General features: G+C 41.3%; 1 protein-coding gene across 1 annotated transcript in view; it reads left to right on the top strand.

Annotated features, from left to right (window-relative positions):
* Positions 1–21,366, top strand: part of MED13L (mediator complex subunit 13L) — a 235,598-nt gene that overhangs the window by 150,099 nt on the left and 64,133 nt on the right. The window contains exons 3-9 of the mRNA XM_073630346.1: positions 6,344–6,428; positions 12,791–12,874; positions 14,334–14,479; positions 15,667–15,858; positions 17,736–17,924; positions 19,329–19,494; positions 20,039–20,137. Coding sequence (XP_073486447.1) covers positions 6,344–6,428; positions 12,791–12,874; positions 14,334–14,479; positions 15,667–15,858; positions 17,736–17,924; positions 19,329–19,494; positions 20,039–20,137 — 961 coding nt within the window. The remainder of the gene's footprint in view (positions 1–6,343; positions 6,429–12,790; positions 12,875–14,333; positions 14,480–15,666; positions 15,859–17,735; positions 17,925–19,328; positions 19,495–20,038; positions 20,138–21,366) is intronic.

Genomic DNA, 21,366 nt, shown 5'->3' with positions numbered 1-21,366 from the left:
GGTCAGCAGTGACACCCTACACAGTTCAAGTAAAACCCGTTGTCCTGTCAGAAATCCAGTGCCATCCTGTGTCAGGTGAACTCTGCACTTTTATCTCAAGCAGTTATCAGTTCTGTCCAGTTCTCTCTGTGGACTAGAGAACACCCCGATATGATGGGAGGGGGAGGTGTTCTGTAATTCTAATGTTCCTCCTGTCTTAAGGTGATGACTCTAGTGCCACCGATACAGTGCGGTGGGGGGAGTGTTGTCACCCTGGAACAGTGAAGGGCTTTTTCCATGGATGGATGGCACCAGAGTATTCAGAATTTTTTGAAAGGTGCATTTGACCTGCGCTTGACCTCCTTACCTGCACTTGGCTTCCTTCAAGTGTGTTTTGCATTTCAATAGACTTGAATTGTATTGCAAAACCCATTTGAAGCTAACAAAAGCTGTTTAACACAAGCACTAAATCTGAGGCTACATTTGCGTGAGTGACTAGTGCCTGTGTGGTTGACATTGGAAGGAATCTGGTAATTCCTATAGCGCTTTCAGCTACCTGTGAGTGGCTAGCTACAGCTGCTGAGCCCTGTAAATTTCAATGATGCACTTTGTGTGCTTCCAGTAGTGATCGCCTGGCAGGTAATTGGCTGGGCGGACAGCCATGGATAGCTGCAGCTGACCTGTCATTGATGTGTACAGGGCTTGGAGGCTGCAGCTATCCACTCACAGGTGGCTGAAACAGTAGCAAGAATCAGCAGATCCCTACCGCTGTTATTTGCCGGCGCTAGTCGCCCATGTAGCTGCAATTACATAATTTACCAGGGTAAAATAAAGTAGAAAGCAACCATTACATCTAAATTCTTGTAAGCTACAGTATATTACATTTTTAACCCTAAAAGAGCAATTATAATAACTCTAAAGAGCAATTGTAATAAAAGTTGAGGGTTAGGGCTCATGCACACTGCAGCTCAAAAAAAAAGCTGCATTTTACAGGCGTTTGAGCTTTTATTTCTGCCAATAAAAGCTTGAAGAAGCTTGTTCCTTTTTTTTTTTTTTTTTTTTTTTTTTTGTGCTCTCTCACGTTACCAAGTTATTTCAAGCTTTTTTAGCATAAGCGTTTTTTTTTTCACAAACCCTCCTAGATAGTATTTTCTTAACTGCTGTATAAACAAAACATAAAGCTGGAACAGACGTTTTTGTGTTTTTTGAGCTCTTTGGGGCACTAGCTCCTCTCAAAAACTTGAGTATGGTGGGATTTTTTTCTGCCTGTAGGAGCATATGCCTGAAAAAGCCCTAGTGTGCATGGACACATTAGCAAACATGGAGGGGGAGTTTCAAGGCAGAAAAAATAAGAGCTCAAAGGTCTGTGGGAGCCGCTTCTTTGAGCCCCTTTGAGCTGCAGTGTGCATGAGCCCTAACTGTGGGTAGCAGCACCAATTCTGCTCAACGTTTTAGAATGCAACTTTGGAGTGTATGGACATTCTATTCAGCTCCAGATAACTGCATAGTAGTGTGGATAATTGAACTTTTCCCGCACAGCAATCCTACAAAATGAATATTCTATGTTACCATTTTTGTTTACTTTTATGGCCAAACATAAGATAGTTTATCAAAACAGTTTCTGACACAAATAATAATTTAATCATGAACTATTTTTGTTCACTTTTAACATGACACAATGGGGATGATTTACTGAAACTGGAGAGTGCAATATCTGGTGCAGCTGTGCATGGTAGCAAATCAGCTTCTAACTTCAGCTTGTTCAGTTAAAGGATAAGTTCACCTTTTGAAAAAAATAAAAATAAATGCACATCTTTTTGCAGGTAAAAAAAAGTGCATTTATTATTTTTTTTAATTGTGAGCCTGGAAAGCATTGCACCCCCAATCAGCAGATCGTAGATGCCATGCAGGGCTCTTGCAGGCTGTGTGTGTAAGCTGTTGTACGGCCAAGGAGTTGCACATTAACAGGAAGCATCAATGAACTACCACAGCATTCAACAGCCCCATGGTAGTTCATTGAGAACTTTAAGCCTACAGCTGCAAAGGCTTCCAGATCTTGTAGAACTCTGTGAATGAGTGACGCAGCCAGGCGGGCAGAGCCCTGCTCGTCAGCGTTTTCTGCAGATTCTGGCAGAAAGCAGGGGGAGAAGATCCCCCGCCACCTGTGACATCAGGGAGGTGCGGGGGCAGGTGAATTTGTAACATGTTACACCCTGACTATAGGTGTAACATGTTACAAAAGGTGAACTTATCCTTTAAGCTTTGACAAAAACAAATGGAAGCTGATTGTTTCTATGAAGAGCTGCACCAGATTTTGCACTATCCAGTTTTAGTAAATCAACCCACTATCCTTATTCTCCAAAAATAATCTATACACACTCTTTACTCAACGGCCCTGAAAAATTTGTTTGGCGCAAGCCGGTTTCATTATTTGTAGTCTGCACTGCTCTATGCACACTACAAATCTCATAGTCCATATCAAGCGTGAGCAAGAGGCTATGTTCTACATACAGCGAGACCATGGAGAGGGAGCATAGTCACCTTCTAACAGATCACAGATCAATAGGAAAAAAAGGGGATTGAGAGAGCAATAGAAGGTATCCCCAAGAAAACTGAATAAAAAAACCTTTGCTACTGCTCAATCTCTATTGCAAAAACCTTTGCGATAAAAGGTACTTTTTTTTTTTAAAAGTTGAGAATACATATTGGAATGGCGTTTTTCTTTTTTTTTAAGCCAACCTTTTTATTTTTTTAAGATTAACCTAAGGAGTTAATACTCTGCATTGTGTAAAAAAAGGCTATTTGATTCTGTCTTCTCTTATCCTCAACTTCTCTTACTGACCCCAATCCATATCCTGATAGAATAGAGCATTGGAGTCACTCTGCACGTGCTCAGTTTGGGTGTTGCCGCTTGGGAGAGTGGCCCTGTGATGATCACATGCAATCAACACTGTTCAGACAGAGGGTCAGGGGTCCTGCAGCCTCATGGGATAGTCAGAGTAGAATGAAAACTCCTCCTACAAGCTTTACCAGACACTGATAGAAGTTACAAGACTGCTTTGTGCTGCTGATAAGAAAAGGTATTTAGCAGTTTATATTTACTAAAATAATTGCATTTCCATGTTCTGTGGGAGACCAGATTTAGTGAATGCAGTGTCCTGGGTTTGGTAATGCTTTAAGGGAATAAAAAACAAATGTTTACTGAAACAAAGGTATGGTTAGTGGGAAGGAATGTCCTTTGCAACTGCAGGTCTGAAGCTTCGACTTCCAAGACAGCTCCCCCTCCAGCTGCCAGCACTGACTCACTGCAGCATATGCTAACCACCTTCCAAGTTCTCTGGGATCTGACACCCTCCCTCCTCCCTTCTATTCATCGGTTAACAAATCCCCCTCCCGCCTTTTTCTGTGTCCTACACAGTGTTTGTCACATTGAATGCTATGTTGTATATTTATCTACAGTGCAGTTTCATCTCTTCTCCTGTTGCTTGAACACTGTCAATTTGCTGTTAACCTACAATGTGATATTTGTACTACTTTGTAACTACTTGCTTGATACCTTGGTGGTCATTGCTCTTATATTATTTGTATATTTGGAATATGTACATGTGCACATCTGAGCTGCCTTTTGTAGTGGAACTAGTGGGGTTTATACTGTTGGCAGCACATGTTTTAAAAACATTATTTCTACTTCTACATTTAAAGGAGAAGTATGGCCAATACTATTTTGGCCCTACTTCTATGGATCACAGGAGTGCACTTCGTTCTTCACTCCTATGACCTGCTGAAGTCACTCAGCCAGTCCAGGCTTTGAAGAGATCCTGACTTTACAGTCCGGATCCACCCAGATGCCTGGATCAGCAGCTGGCTCAGCCTCGCATCAAGCCGCTGAGAGCCTGAGCCCACCACTCCCACCCCCTCCACAGCGCAGAACTCCAGTGAGCACTGGACAGGCAGAGCGAAGAGTTGGTGACTGACAGTAACTGCCTCTCTGCTCAGTGAAGACTGAGAACTGAGCGATCTGTATTTGTGTAGAGCCGATGGGGGGACATCTGCAGCTGGGATCAGTGCTGCAGCCATCTAAGGGGGTATGATTTTGTTTTTTTGTATTCCCGAATGACTCTCTTGTCTGGCTTTTCAATACCATATATTTGTAGCTAAAGGAGCTATTGTTGGTAAATACATGTGCATGGTGTTTTTAGTGTAAAGTATTTTCTTGAGTACCCTATATCAGTAAAAGGTACTAGATGAATGGCCAGATCTGCACTCACACTCCAACTGGCCTTAAGGACCAGGATTTAGCAGCACTCAAACGGTTTTGATCCTGTGTATGGAAAGGCAGGGAGCGCTTCTGGTAAGAAACAAGCAATCTTGTTCTTTTACCGTCCTTATTAATTACTTTCCCTGGGAGCAGTTTTGCACAGGGCTAATAGGCATGTAATTGTTGACAGGTTAGGCTACTGTCATTGTGTCTGCAGGTGGCTAAAAGCTGCATACAGTTGCAGCTAAAATTATTGAAAGCTGTGGGAGTGTCATTGAGCTAAACATTTACAGCTTATGTGCAGTCTAAAAGACAGGTCTTACTTTTTTTTTTTAAACAAACAGATGTGCTTTATTGAGAAGATTACTTTTTACAGCTTATGTAAAGAAACAGCTTAGTATCATAAACAAGATGATCATACCTGGTACAGCAAAACCGCAATATATAGAGTCGGCAATCATTACTTAGAATTCTGCAGACAAATAAGCGTTCACATGTCAAATAAACCTTGCATGTTATTGTATCTCCAAGGGGATGCAGTGGTAGCATAAAATAGAGTATATCTGACATCCGGACCCAACCCCCTCACCAGTGGGAGTTCAGGTCAATGTCCAGGGGGAACCACACTTTTTCAGATTTCCAATGGCAACCACTATTTGAGTAGGTCATTTTATATGAGGGCAGGGCTGCGTTTACCATGGACTCCCAAGTGGATACCGCAGGTTGGTCTGAAGACGACCATTTCAGTAAAATCCCTTTTTTGGCATAGTATAGGCTATAAGAAGCTTAGAGTGATGAGAGCGCTGGTCATCATTGGGGATGCCCAATAAGGCCAAAGAGGGAGTAGACAGGTCTTACTTAATAATGTTGTGCAGTACATTAACCCATAGCAATCAATATTATCTTCAGTTCAGCACTGCCAGTCATCTTCAGACAGAATGATGCTTGTGTTCTCTCTGTGAGTTCAGCTTGTTAATGACATTTTCCTCCATCAGTTGCATCAAAGCAAAAGGTGTGCAAGGTTTTGTTTTCTTTCTAAAAAATCCACAAACTCAGCAGAAAATCCTGCTCCTTGCTAGCATGCTGCAGAATGGGACCCTTGCCATTTGGGGGAAGCAGTAGTATCACTGCAGAGGTCAAACATCCCCCCTGCCTATAGCTCTACAATCAGCAAATCGCATTCTCCCTTCTGATTGGGGAGCTCTGGCTCTGACTCAGTAGGGTGGAGGGGATGTTGGACACATCACTGCTTTCACACAGCGAGGAAGGGTCCCACTCTGCAGAATACACTTGACTAAGAAAAGGTTTATCAGTTTTTCAATGGAACAGTACAGTGTGAGGTTTGGGTCAGCAGTGATTTGTGCAAACAAACCAAAAAAAGTGTGTGTGTGTATTTGTATGTATATAATATGAACCAATTAAAGCAATTGTCGAGAACATAATTTGTTAGTACTTTAATCTTTTTCATGCTTCGTGTTTGTGTGTGTGTGTGTTTGTGTGTGTGTGTACCTTGTATAAATTTCGATTATGTCTGGCTGGGCTTACTTTTCCACACTCCTGACAGACAAGCCTGCCTCTAGAGGCTGATGGGTACCTTTTGCTTTTGTGTTTGTCTATGGGCATGATATGTGCAGTGATATTTGTAAGAAATGTATTTTCTTTGGTCTCATTGTAATGTACAGAGAATCACTTAAAAATGCGGTTATTGATTATTCAAGTTTTGCTGTAAAACCGTAGCCATTACACTAAATGCAGTAACTCCGGTATCAGCCAGAATTCACCTGGCTGAAGTTAGACCAACACAGGATAGATTTTAATTGGTTGTTCTTTTTACTGCCTGCATTGTGTGGTGTTAATGGATATGTTTGTCTTTGGAATGTGTCATGTAACATGTTTCATCTCCTGCCCCCTCTCCTCCCATATCAGATGACATGAATTTTAATTGGTGTTATTACAATAAAAATGCGATGTTCCAAGAAGTTAATTTCTGTTTAGATGCTTTTGGTTTTCACTACATGTCACTTTGTCCTGTTGTTATAAGTAAGCCCAACAAGTTCATAAAGAAGTTCATGTTTGAATTGATGCTAGTCTACATTTCTTTTGCAGTGCAGGAAGAGGGACTGTGGGAAAATGGGCTTTCCTATGAGTGTCGGACTCTACTCTTCAAGGCCATTCACAATCTTCTGGAAAGGTAAGATATTTGCTTACATAGCAATATATGGGATCAGTGATCACACAGCATATGAATAGCTGGGTAGATACTGCCAGACAAGTATAAAATCAAAGTTAACAGTGGGAACTTCACAGATTAGAAATACTATTAAAAAAAATGTATAGTAGATCACTTTCCTGTTAAGTTTATTATGTAAATTTAAATCTGTGACATAATGGTCTTTAACCACTTGCCATCCGGGCCAATTCTGGCACTTTGCTCCTACATGTAAAAATCATAATTTATTTTTCTCGAAAATTACTCAGAACCCCCAAACATGTTTTTTTTTTTTTTGCAGAGACCCTAGGGGAAAAAAATGGCGGGTGTTACAACTTTTTATGTCACACGGTATTTGCGCAGCGTTTTTCAAATGCGTTTTTTTTTTGTGGAAAAAAAAAAAATAAGTTTCATGAATTTGATCCTGTGAAAAAAAAAAACAGTAAAGTTAGCCCAATTTTTTTGTATAATGTAAAAGATAATGTTACGCCGAGTAAATAGATACCTAAAATTTCACACTTTAAAATTGCTCACACTTGTGGAATGGTGCCAAATTTTGGTACTTAACCACTTCAGCCCTGGACCATTTGGCTGGCAAAAGACCAGAGCACTTTTTGCGATTCGGCACTGCGTTGCTTTAACTGACAATTGCGCGGTCGTGCCACGTGGCTCCCAAACAAAACTGACGTCCTTTTTCCCCCACAAATAGAGCTTTCTTTTGGTGGTATTTGGTCACCTCTGCGGTTTTTTGTTTTTTTTGCGCTATAAACAAAAAAAGACCGACAATTTAAAAAAAAAAAAAAAAACATTATTTTTTACTCATCCCCAAAAAATATATAAAAAAATATTTTTTTTCCTCAGTTTAGGCCGACAAGTATTCTTCTACATATTTTTGGTAAAAAAAAAAAATCGCATTAAGCGTTTGACGTTTGCGCAAAAGTTATAGTGTCTACAAAATAGGGGATAGTTTTATGGCATTTTTATTAATAATTTTTTTTTTTACTAGTAATGGCGGCGATCAGCGATTTTTATCATGACTGCGACATTATTGCGGACAGATCGGACACTTTTGGCGATACTTTGGGACCATTCACATTTATACAGCGATCAGTGCGATTAAAAATGCATTGATTACTGTGTAAATGTGACTTGCAGTGAAGGGGTTAACCAGGAGGGGGCGCTGTAGGGGTTAAGTGTGTCCTAGGGATGTGTTCTAACTGTGGGGGGGATGGGCTATGTGTGACACCACACTGACCACCGCTCCTGATTACAGGGAGCGGTGATCAGTGTCAGTGTCACCAGGCAGAACGAGGAAATGCTTGTTTACATCAGCATTTCCCCGTTCTTCCTCTCCATGAGACGCGGGTATCCCCACTGACATCGAGTCCGCGGGACCTGCGATCACACTCATGGAGCTGGTGGCGCATCTTAAAGAGCAACGTACAGGTACGTTAATATGCCTGTACGTGCCCTTCTGTCAGCGTATATCAGCGTGAGGCGGTCAGCAAGCAGTTAAAAGTCTCCATAGGCGACGCTTTACATTTTTTTACAGGTTACCTGTTTAGAGTTAGAGAGGAGGTCTTGGGCTAGAATTGTTACTCCCACCCTCATGTGTGGTTTGAACACCGTTTACATATGTGGGCACGATGTACTTATGCCAGCATGTGGGGGACGCTTTAAAAAAAAAATATATATATATTGTTTATTTTATTAGAATTTTTTTTTTACAGTTTAAAAATTTTTTTGATCACTTTTATTCCTATTACAAGGAATGTAAACATCCCTTGTAATGGGAATAGTGCGTGACAGGTCCCCTTTATGGAGAGATGTGGGGTCTTCTAGACCCCACATCTCTCCTTCAGGCAGGTAAGACTGAGATCAAAAGAAAAAATAAACGATCTCGGCCTTTCCATCCGAGTCCCCCGGCAATGTTTGCTTCCACCGGGCCGGACATAACGTCGCGCCCCGGTCTCCGAAGGTCATAGAGATTGTACTCTGGGACCATCTGTCTCTTGGAAATCTCTATGCTCAACTTCCAGTGCCGGTGGATTCCTTCTACCGGTTCGCACGGGCAAGCCGGTAGAAGCACCAGAGGGCGGCAGGAGGGGTTCCCCCCTTCCGCTGCCCTCCGGTGCTTCTTCAAGTGGCTGAGCTTCCGCTATGATTGTTCTTACAGTGTAGGGAATCGCCAGCTGAAAAAGATGATATCTAGATGATGCTTGTAGCTACAGGCATCATTCAGATATCCCCACTCAAAAATCCAGAACATCATATGACGTACCTTTTGGCAGGAAGTGGTTAAAGATCAATTCCAGGTATGGTATATTTTTTTCACATAAATACGTTGGTCCATCTGCTAATCACTGAAGTAGACACCACTACTTCAGCGATCTTCATTTGTTTCCGGATCCTATGCTGAGCGGCTGGCCTGGTGCATTGTGAACACAGGATGTCGGCCGCTCAGCACACGTGCCATTCAGAGAATACTATGCAATTTCTGAATAACTGCAAAGCTTTGTGTGATTGGAAGGGCAAGGATGCCATGCACTCCACCTTGTTCAATCAGAGAATGCTTTGCAAATTATTCTCTGAATGGCACACATGCACGTGTTCAGAATACATCAAGCCGGCCGCTCAGCACAGGGCCCAGAAGCAAGTGAAGATCACTGGAGTAGCCGTGACTGCTTTAGTGATTTTCAGCTTCCAGTGACATCAGCTGCGTATGGTATATACATATTTATATTAGTCCAGTCTTTAAAAAATATACCATAGCTGGAAATCTTTTTTAAGGTTTTCTGTGCCACAACCTGCTACTTAATACTCTCACAGTGGCCTATAGCACTATATTACCACCATGGATTTAAATAAGGGGTAAATTATTTAGGTTTGCAATGTTTGATCTGTTGCCACGTTAATAGTTCTTTCCAGGTGCACTTTGATTTCTTTCTTCTTTTTTTTTCTCCTTTAGTATTGTTTATATGAGCATATAAATGCATTGTTGTGTTAGTTCGAACAGACCTTTGTATCGACATGCAGCATCTAATTTTAACCTTTTTGATCCCTCATACATTCTATGAGCAGCCATTTTTAAACTCTGGTCAGTTAGTAGAAGGTGACCTTGCTGAGATATAAGGCCCCATTTATCCATTGACTTCACTGGAATCCACATCTCATATCCTAGTGATCTTCACCATGGGCCACGTCTTACATTCTAGCGACCATAGTAAGGGGGTACATTTCTCACATCATATCCTGCAAAGATAAGGGTGCCCCTTCCACTAGGCATACCGGTAGTGCGCAAGTGGCGGACACGTGTTTTGGATCTCATTTCCTCCACAGCAATATGCAGAAGAATGCCAAAGCCAGTCTTCTGCTGTTTTATTGTAAAAATTACATCAAAATTTTAAACCGGCAGAGCCTCAGAACATATAAGCCTTTCCTTCTAATTCAATATAACCTGTCATAAGAGAAATATGTGTACATTGCTTCTGAAAATGCAATTTCTCTGGCTGACCCATTGACTCCAATATTGAGTTATTGATCAGGAAAAGTGTTCTAATTTAACATAGATTTTAGTGGATGCATCCTTTTCATGGTTAGTAACGAAGTAATTACTGAAGCCGACAGTCAACCAACCAGAATTTTCATAAGGTAGTCCTCAATGGCAGCTTCTGCATTGCCTCTGCACAGAATTCCTTTAAATGCACAAAATAGATCAAGGCTCTTATGGCCTGATGTTTGACGTGGGCTTACAATCTACCTTATTACAATCAACTCAGTTGCAGCTTACGTTTGGGTAGCTGTAGCTTCTATTTGCATATCTCACACACATCAAGTTTTGGGACTTTTAGATGTCACCTCACACTCAAGTGACACTCTAGTGGATTCACCCAACATCACCCACTAGTGATTTCATTTGGGGATAAATCTCACATCAAACACCTGTAACTTTTTTAGGGATCACCCCTCTTAAAACACTCAAATGACCTTGTGTCACCCCTTGTATCTTACTCTAGTGACCTCAACAGGAGTCACTCCTAACGTCATATTCTAGTGTCCTCCATTAGGGGGCCCACATCTCATTCGTTGTTTTGTTTTTCTCGAGCCTAACCCTAGGACCCCCTTTATAGAGCTCATGTTTTCTATAATTCCATAGACATGAAGAATTGTGAATATTACAATTTCTTATAAAATCCCAGTAATCATTTACCTGTAAGTCCCCTAAAGACATCAGGAAAAATATATAACGAGTTTTTTTTTTTTTCAAGGACACGCTTTTCAAACACGGCTGTTGTATGTCTGTACCTCGTGCTCTAGTAACTTCACCTGCTTTGTGCTTCAGTGTCTTTCTTCGCATGTCTTAGGTCTCATTTACATCAAGGCAATCTGATGCAGTGTGTTCAGCGCACAGATGTTAATGGACATGTGCCGCATTTTAATGTACAGGGACTACTAGCACACAACTGACTAGAAATGAGCCTGCACAATTTTTGTTAATGTAGTGTACTACAACATGCTGTAGTGCATTACTGTGTGTTGCTATGCAATGCATAACAGGTATATTACCTTTGTGCATTGTGGAACTATTAATTTTCAATGACTCCCCAACACATTAACATCTGTATAGTGCAATTCTGTGTGCTACTGCAATGCATAGATATGAAAAGCCCTTAGGCTGAAAAAATGACGGAAAAACGCTGCATAAATAACGAAGAATATCAGCGTTTCTTGATGGAGAGTTTCAGTTTTTGTGCTGACTGGCGTGTATAGCGGGTTGTTAAGGATGTGGGTGGCCGCCCGCTCCTCAACAACCGATGACTCATGGCAAACAAAAGAATGCCAGCATTAAAAAATAAAAACTGCGTGGGGGTCCCTACTCATTCACATGGGGGGTGGGATCTGGGGGCCACCTTATTAACCATTTCAATACCAGGCACTTTACCACCTTCCTGCCCAGGACAATTTTCAGCTTCCAGCGCTATCGCACTTTGACAATTGCGCGGTCATGCAACACTGTACCCAAACAAAATTTTTATCATTTTCTTCCGATAAATAGAGCTTTCTTTTGGTGGTATTTGATCACCTCTGCGGTTTTAATTTTTTTTCGTTATAAACAAAAAAGACCGACAATTTTGAAAAAAACCCCCAGAAAACTGATGGGCGTCATGGATGGCACTTATGGGCGGCACTGATGAGCTACTGAAGGCATAAATGAGTGGCATCTGAAGGGCCCTGACAGGCATTACTGATGGGGCACTGATTGGCACTGTTGTGGGCACCAATTGCCACTTGTAGGCACTGGCAGGATTTCTTTCTGGGGCACAAGCTGGCAGCTGATGGGCACATCTGATGGAGGGCTGCACTGATAATCAATGTGCTGATTGTCAGCGCAGCCCCCCCCCCAACAGGGAGAGCCGCTGATCGCCACTGGCCAGGGCTGTGGGGAAGAGGGCCCCCCATGTTGAGGGCATATGGCCTTGTATGTTTCAGGTGGAGGGGGGGGGGTTGGGGCGCTCGCTCTTTGGCCTGGTATGGACCCCTAAGCTGTTTGTTTTTCTCATGTTTTAATTGCCGGCATCTTTTGTTTACATTCAGCTGTCAGCAGGGAACCCCTCTGACAGCTGATGTGCCATCTGTTAAGGACACAGCTATTCACTGGTTGTTAAGGATGCCGGCGACAGAATTTAGGAGTGTTCAGCGTTTTTTCTGCTGGCAAATCGCTCCCACAAGCGCAAAAAAAAAATGTTCCTGCTCCTAAGCCCTGGTTCACACTGGTGCGATTTGTCATGCAATCTGACAATTTTAAATCTAATGACAAGCCACACCCCATTGCCAGCAACAAAACTATTGAAAAAGTTGCGACTCAAGTCGCAGCAACTTTAAAAACCGTTTCTGCACTACTTTTTTTGGGATTTCATAGACTTCTGTTTAAAAAGTCGCAAGCCGCAATGAAATCGAAGGTCCAAATCGCACTGTTCTGCGGCTTTAAAATGAAGCTGAAGTAGCTTGATTTCAAAGCAGGTCTGATATGAACCAGGGCTAAATACTGAAGCTTCAAAAAAGCTTCTAGATTAAAATAGTGTGTATGGACACATAGGATAACACTATTTTGCTTCTAGAGGCAGAAAAAAAAAAAATGCTCAAAAACGGCTGCTAGGAGCATTTTTTTTTTTTTTTAATCTAGTGTGCATGGAGTGTTAAAGTTCAGTGAAGTAATTATCTCTGCAATCTAAGCACTCTATAATTAGAGCTTGCCTTTTGCGATGGGATTCATTGTAGCTAGTCATTTTTCTCTGATAAAAGTTCTTTGGAAATATGACATTATTATACTTTTTCCTTTCTAGGTGTTTGCTGGATAAAAGTTTTGTGCGAATTGGAAAATGGTTTGTGAAGCCTTGTGAGAGGGAGGAAAAAAACCTATCGAAAAGGTAAATACCAGGCTTCAAAGAGAACGTTCTGTAAGCTTGCCCATGTAGAAGATGTCTGTTATATACCCTCTGTCAGTATACTCTGTTGTCGCCCAGCCTGCTCTGCAGAGAAGCACACTAGCAGTCGTGGCTGTTGATGCTTGAGTTTTTCATGTTCTTTCTCCCTAAATTTTAGTATAAATGCCATGCTTAATGAGATAATAAGCCATCATAATGTTCAGTTCTGTCTTGATAGATATTGGTAAAGAAAAATACATATCCAAAGCTGCTTTAATTTTTGGGAAACATTTGGCTTTTTTCTTGCTTGCTGCATGCATGAATCAGATGAAATTAAAATATATAGATTTAAGTGTCCACTGATAGGCTCTATTTCTCCAGCAAGCATTTAGATGTCAAATATTTTGTTGATTAAATGTTACTGGTGTGAAGTGTTTTGGTTGTGAAGGGGTCAGCACATCTAAACATGGTGATAAATGTTGCACCACCTTCCCTTGCATATATTAGTATGAAATTTTTATAAGAGTTGCTGTGATAAAGACACTGTTGTGTTTAGTGGCGCTTGTAGCGTTTGTCTTCCTGCCCGTGTGCAATGCAGAGTTGTGTGGAGCTCCATAAATTTTAAGGAAAACCTACATTTCCCTCCCTTTCTCTTTTCTGTCCTCTGATTGGTGTAAGAATCGGAGTATGTTCTTATTTTGCAGTCTGCTACTTTGTGTGTATCAGTGCGCATACATGTGTTTTCCTCCTCAGTGTTGTAATTATGCATAGGCTGACATGGAGACATTAGCTGTTGCTATGGCAACCTGGTTTAAGTCGACAAGTTCCTGGCATGATGTCATTAGGACAGCATCCCCCTCCCATCTATCTCCCTGCATGCAGAGAGTGATTCTGATTATTCCAGCCAATCTAACCCCCAACTACAGTATGTCTGTTCACGTGCCCTTGCTGGAATAGCAAATTTCCCCGGGGCTACATGAAGCACCTTTGAGAACATGTAACCAGACAAGCCCACTTTTGTCTTTAGGCTGTTAAAGCTTAACATCATTTCAGGATTTCATTTCATAGAGAGAAATTCAGCCTCGTGTAAATTCTTCAACAATACATTGGTGAAAATACATAAGACCTCGCTGTATCTGGACAGACTACTGTGTCAGCATTATTCATAGCCTCCCTTTTCTCTGTTCAGTGAATATAGTACTATTGAAAAGCTGTCCATGGCTACTGTGCCTTGTACTTCTTTATATGTGGATATTGTGTTCTGCATAGATATAATATTAGTCTGACTGTGTGACTGTTGTTGGAAGGTATCATTATTTCTCCAGACAGCTGTCTTATCTGCCATTTATTTTTACTTCGGGTGATTAAACAATAGAAACCACCTAAGAGGGATGAGTTGAGGACAGGTACTAAGCGGTAGTGATTTTTTCAATAACTATGGGCCTTGCCTTTTTGTCCTCAGCGAGAACCTCTCCTGCTCCTTTACCTTTTTTCTCCATGGAGAAAGCAGTGTTTGCACAAGTGTGGAGATTGCTCAACACCAGCCAGTGTATCTCATCAACCAACATCATCTCCACCTGGCTCAGACGTCCCACACACCATGCCAAGGTGAGCCCAGCTGAGGTTGTCACTTTCACCCAAATTACTATTTTGTAAAGTCATCTCTTTGTATATTGTTGCATAGGATGGAAAACAAAGCTGCCTAGTCTTAAAATGATTGTAAAGTCTAGTTTTTCTTTTTTTTTTTTTCTGGTTAGAGCTCCTGGCCCCTCTTTCCTTTTGAGTGTGCTCCCTCAGCAAGCAGCTTGCTATGGGGGCAGCTGAGCTGCAGCTCTGTGTATCCATTCAGACACAGAGCTGCGGCCCCACCCCCTCTCTCTCCTGACTGGCTGAGTTTGATAGCAGCGGGAGCCAATGGCACTTCTGCGGTGTCTCAGCCAATCAGGAGGGAGAGTCCCAGACAGCTGAGCGACTCGTGGACATCGGTGGATAGAGATGGGTTCAGGTAAGTATTAGGGGGGCTGCTAAACACAGAAGGCTTTTTATCTTAATGCATAGAATGCATTAGGATAATAAACTTTCTGCCTTTACAACCACTTTAAAGAAGAGCTCCATATAAAACAAAGTGCCAGAATTTGATCTTCTTTTGGGTCTCAAGGTGGACAACACTGCTCCTCAGTATATAACCCGGTGAAGCCTTTTATGTTTGTACAGGTGGTAGTAGGGATCTCCCACCAGAGTCTTGGAAACCTGTAACACAGAAATAACCTTTGCTCCAGTTTCCTTAAATGGAATGGTAACACTGTCCAGCCAAGAAAAGGTTGAATGTATTACTAATTTTATGAATCTATGTTAGGGCTGGGGAAAAAATCGATTTGAATCTTGAATAGAGTTGAAAGGTCAAATCGATTCAAAATTTCAGCAAATCGATTTTTTTAGATTTTTTTTTTTCCATCAGGACCGGTGCTGACACTGCGCCCGCCGGTCCTGAGGAGCTGCGGGCAGGAGTTTTTAGGTGGGGCCGCGGCTTCGGCCTAGTCCGCGAGACTGGACGGCGTGGACTAGGCCGAAGCCGCTGGCCTCGCCTAAAAACTCCTGCCCGCAGCTTCTCAGGACCGGCGCGGTGTCAAAAAACAAACAAACAGTTGATTCCAATCATGAATCGAGTTTTTTTTTTTTAAATTGCAGATTTTTTTTTTTTTTGAGAAAATCGCCCAGCTCTAATCTATATGTGTCTACTTAATTACGGAATACATAGAAGGTGGCTTTAATAAATCATCTTTTGTTTTTATCAGTTATCCTGAGCCCTTACGGGTTGAGTGGTACCCTAACTGGGCATGCTTATAAAACCTCTGACCCCACCACCCGCAAACTGCTGGAGGAATGGCGACCTTTCTACCCTACTGTGTTGTCTGCCAGAAAGGAACAGGAAGATCAGGAAATGCTTTATGATGATGACTTTCCTGCAGCAGTGGAAGTAATTGTGGGTAAGGAGCTATTGTTGAGACTACAGATTTATAGATACTAAAGTTGAAGGTTTTGTTATATTGTTTTAATTCTGGTATAAATCACGTGTGTAATAATTTTTTTTTTTTGTATGCAATTTAAGATATGTTAAAGTTCATGTTAAAACATGCAAAGAAGAATCAATGCATTATAGTGCTTTACTGCATGTTAATGCACCTTATGTGCGCTAGCACATTGTGGTGCCATTCATTTTGAATTACACTCTAATGCACATTGACCACACAGCTCTGACTTAACCTGGCTATACTGTACATGGATTGAAATTCGGGGCTGATACAGCAGGGACCAGTTGAATTTTAAAGCATGCATGTGCAGGTTGGCTCTACACAAGTTCATCAATCGATTGACTTGTATACAAGCAGCCTTTTTTAAAATTTTCTTTCAACAGCCCCGCTGCTGTCAGAATACAATTAGACAAAATAGATAGTCTCCTGCGCTAGTGCAGGGGACCTAAAATGAAGTTGGTGGTATTTTCGTGATGGTGTTAATATATAGTTGTTCATGCATGCCCCGCTGCCTTGGCCGATTGGGGGAAGTCCAAAATACTATATGCAAAAGAGATGAGAAAGGCGCGTGGCCTGATTCACGAGCCCTTTTTAAAGCGTTTATTTCCAACAAAATAGGTATGTACAGAAAATATCACATATTCATAGGTAGCTAGGTTACAAGAAAAATAGCACCAAAACAAATAGTATTACATGTAAAACGATGCCCATATAAGGGATAAAAGGTGAATAATCGGCTTATTCGGCTTATTCCTCTTCCTCCGAGCCTTAGAAGACCAGGTCTGGTCTTATGTTAGAATAGTGGGGGCCAGGTGGATGATGTATCACAGATGTGGCTGTGTGAGCACACAGCCACATCTCTCCACCCCCCCGAAACACACATACTGAGAGCAGCAACGCTGTACAGTGGCGCAGGGGAATCTGCATAGCCCCACCAAAGGTTTATTGGTGAGAGAGCTTGTCCCTACCTGCACATCCAGCCATGGATCAGTGCTTGTTTGAGAGATCACAACATCAACACCCCATTGGGAAGGATTGCAAGACAAATGGATGACCTGATCCCTATACATACTCGTATGGTGTTAGGAGCGCGGTGATGCAGAAAGAATACCACAATAGTGAAAAATTACCCTCCCGTTTGGTCAATTTTCTCCCTGTGATGCATCATCCATCCGACCCCCCACTATTCTAACATACAGACCAAACCTGGTCTTCTAAGGCTCTGAGGAAGAGGATTATCTTCGAAATGCGTTAGCTGAATGAGCCGATTATTCACCTTTTATCCCTTATATGGGCATTGTTTTACATGTAATACAGTACTATTTGTTTTAGTGCTATTTTTCTTGTAACCTATGAATATGTGATATTTTCTGTACATGCCTATTTGTTTGAAATTAACGCTTTAAAAGGACGCCTGCATCAGGCCACCTTCCTTTCTCATCTCTTTTGTCAGAATACAGTAGCGCAGTGGGAGAATTTTTCCCCATCCACATCGAGTGTATGGATGGGGGAATTAAGTCATTTTCTTTTGTTCAACCCGCTAGTTAAAAGAAAAATAAAAGGACTAGTGTATGGCCAGCCTTATAATGCACAGTAATGCACTACTGTGTGTTGAGGTGTAGTGCATCTAAAAAATTGCTGTATGTTCATTTTTTGGTCCATTCCATTCAAAATGAATGGGCTGTCTTGATGCAACATGTTAATGTGTGAGAACACAGTGCACAAGAATTGAGACGTGTGAATCCAGCCTTAAAAATAATTAACTCCTAATGGCAAACTAATGTAAACAAGCAATGAAATTTAACTTTTTTTTTTGTTTCCCCGTTTGTTAGGTGGTGTTCGGATGGTGTACCCATCAGCGTTTGTTCTTATAGCTCACAGTGATCTGCCTGTTCCACCTAGCACTGGAGCCTCTGTGCAGAATACCACAAGTATACAGCAAAACACAGCTGCTACTAAAGACCCCAGCCCATGCAGAATGCCCCTAACTCCACCCACTTCACCAGATCAGGCTGCACCTGGTAAGAATGAGAATGTGAAAAATGTTACATGACCTTGTATATAAAAATGGGTGAAAAGTGCAACTTTGATAATCCAGAAACCCACATATTGCTTATAAAGATGAAATCCAGTTATTTAAACTCGAGAACAAAAAACTATTATTTTGCAGCTTCTCAGTCCTTAGATTGCATTAGTTTTCATTTTTCAGGCTAAGAATATTTACAGTATGTAGATAAATTACCTGTTGCTCTTGCCAGAAATGCAGCCTCCTTTTACTTATTGTGAGCTGAACTGAAAGCACAAGCAATGTTCTCTTCTGTAAAGGTATAATCACACACACACACACACACACACACACACACACACACACACACACACACACACACACACACACACACACACACACACACACACACACACACACACACCCCAGTCCAGCGTGGGTGACATTTTTTCAGCGCATTTTAGATTAATTTTTTTAGGTTTTTTTTGTAGGGGGAGACTGGTTCTTAAACACAGTCTTAAAATGCATGTACATGCGTTTTCTACGCAGTTCCATTGAATGGTATGGACCCCAAAAAACACCTTCCAACATCAAAAAAAAGTCCCTGCACTCCTTCCAAAAATGCATTGCGGGAAACTGAATAGATGTGAACAGAACTCATTGGAAACCTTGTAAAAAATTTTTTATCATGAGTTCCTGCCCTTCTGGAAACGTACAAAAAAACGCACAGGTATGAGCCTAGCTTAAGACAGGAAGTGTGCTACTTGCAAGATCACGGGGTGAAAATAAAGAGAAACCAACCCTAAAAGGAAAGTTCAGCCACTACACCGAAGGACTGGTTAAGCTGCAATATATTGCATATTTAGGTTTTTAGGTTTCGATACGCTTTAAGCTAAGCAGCATGTTAAGCAGATTGTTCTCTTTCAGCTTCACATCTGGGATTTCTAGCCAGGTTTAAAAAAAATCATGATTTTGATAAATGGGTGTTTCCTTCTCTGTTCATGATGTGAATGTATAGGAAACGCTTTAGCAAATCCTTCATGTATACCTTGCACTCTCATAACTAATTTGTAGTGTGGAAATGCAATTTAGGACCATCCTTTGTGATCGTAGTCATGAATATTTAAAACTGCACTAAATTGTAATTTAAAACTATATATGACTTCCTTGTTCATTCAGAAACCAGTGATTGTTGAGGGAAAACTACATTTATTTTTATTGCTGTAAGTTTTAGGAATGTACATTTTTACATTCTTTGGCTCCCTCTGCTGGCCATTTTTTTGAATGTAAGATATTTTTCTTTGTGAAAACAATGGAAAAGGTGCACAGTCATTTACAAGGAATGGCAGATTTGCACGTTCTAAAACATTGATCTTTTTCCTATCATGTATAGCAACTTTAAATGTCACATTCTTTCCAGGAGATTTTAGGCCATTGTCAGCAAATGGGAACAGCCAGGCAACAGCAGACATTGCCAGCCATACAAGGCACAGTCCAAAGCGTGCTGGAAGGAGCTATTTAAAGTTGCGAAGTCACATGACACAGAGAGTATGGAGGGAATGCATTGTGAACAGAAACCCATCAAGGTATGCCTGTTTTCAGTTTGAAAATGTTTAAAAGTGTACACTAATTATGATTGAAAACATAAACCTTGAGATTTTACAGGCAACACCAGCTACCTCTCAGAGCTTCAGCTTTTCATCCATTGTTGTATTGTGCCAGTCCAGAACACTTCTGCTTGTCAATAACCTAGGGTCACTTTCTACTTAACTATTTGTTATCAAAGGATCTATTCCTAGCTGCTACCACTGTAGGCCCCTTGATTTCTCTGAGAAACACAATGCCTGAAAGAGATTTAGTGGTGTTACTTTTCACAGCCAGTAATCTTTGATTTTTGAATATGATTGGTGATGCATAAGGCAGAAAGACAGAAATTTTGCACATGTTTGGGGACTCTCCCACCTTGCAAGTGAGTAGTATTGTAAAATCTAGCTGCATACGATTACATATAATTTAGATTAAAGTCAACGTTCTGATGCTTTTAATGGAAGCAATGTAATTTGTAACCTACAATTGCTTTTGTTCACAAGAAGTTTGAAAGTTTCTCCCTTTTGTCCCCTGTTACTAAAGGGTATCTGGTGCAAACCAGCAGGAAGAAGAGGCATCAGTGAATAGAACACCTTGGGATTTTGTGGATCCTACCCAGAGGGTTAGCTGTTTATGCTCAAGGTAAGGACTGTGTTTATATGATTCTTCATGTTCAGGCACCCTGTGGGCTACTATGTTTTGGAGTGTTTCTTCAGTATTTCAGCTTTCTTTATATTATATATCTACATGTATTTTCCGCTCTAAAATGAACTGTAATCTATATTTTATTTCATTACACACGCCCTTACATCCTGGCAGTACACCCAAGTTAGCAGGTACTAAGTGTCCTAAAAAGTCGAGATAATATAATTGGATCATAACATTTTCATTTTGACTTGAATCACACATTACATACATAATAATCCCCATCATATCAAGATGGTTTGGTTAACAGTATAAATAGGCTTGAAAAATATTTTTCACTTACATAAATATTACTAAGATTGTTTTTGATCACTGGAATGTCGTGTAGCTTTTCTTTTTTCTTAACCAGGAAGAAAAAACTACTGTACATCGGGTAATATGTTTTTACATACAAATACACCCATTTTTTGCGATAATGTGTGTTACAACACGCATTTTAGCTGTCCTTCTATAATGTGCATTGCAGTGCATTTCTATTTTATCTTGAAGTAGAACTAAATTGTGTACGGGGCGGACTCTCACCATAATGTGCAGGTATGCTATGTGGACTTGCACATTATAGCACACTTACCTCTCAGTGTGCCTTCCTCTAGTCAACGCTTTCTCCAACACTGCCACCACCCCCAACCCCCAGCTTCAGGCTGACTTTTCAGCACGGGACCAAGAAGCAAGTGGAGATCACTGGAGAGTAGTACCTCCAGTGATTTCCAGCTTCCAGGGGCAATGGCCAGGTATGGTATATGCATAAGTAAATGGATCCAAGCTGGACCAATGTAACTATGTAAAAATATACCAGGCCTGGAATTCTTCTTTAATGCAGTATGTGTATATGCACACAAAGGTGTGAATGGGTCCTTATTACTAGGTAAAAATGAAAGTGGTTCTAAAACCTTCTGTGCTACAGAATCATCCCCTCACCCCCCTTATACTTACCTGAGCCCGATCTCGATCCAGCGCTGTGCCTGAGAGAAATGGCTCGCTCTCTCCTCACAGGGAGAACCATTGGCTCCTGGTGCTGTCCAAATTTTGTCACCAAGGGACAGGGACGAGCCGTACTGTCTGTGTCTATAGAAGCAGACAGGGATGGCTTGGTATTGAGCCCGCAACAAGTGCCCCCATAGCAAGTGGCTTCTTATGGGGGCTCTCGCCGAAGAGGGGACATTGGG

The sequence above is a fragment of the Aquarana catesbeiana genome, linkage group LG01, assembly GCF_042186555.1.
Source record: "Aquarana catesbeiana isolate 2022-GZ linkage group LG01, ASM4218655v1, whole genome shotgun sequence".
NCBI classification, from domain to species: domain Eukaryota; kingdom Metazoa; phylum Chordata; class Amphibia; order Anura; family Ranidae; genus Aquarana; species Aquarana catesbeiana.
This window is presented reverse-complemented; position numbering and strand designations above follow the sequence as displayed.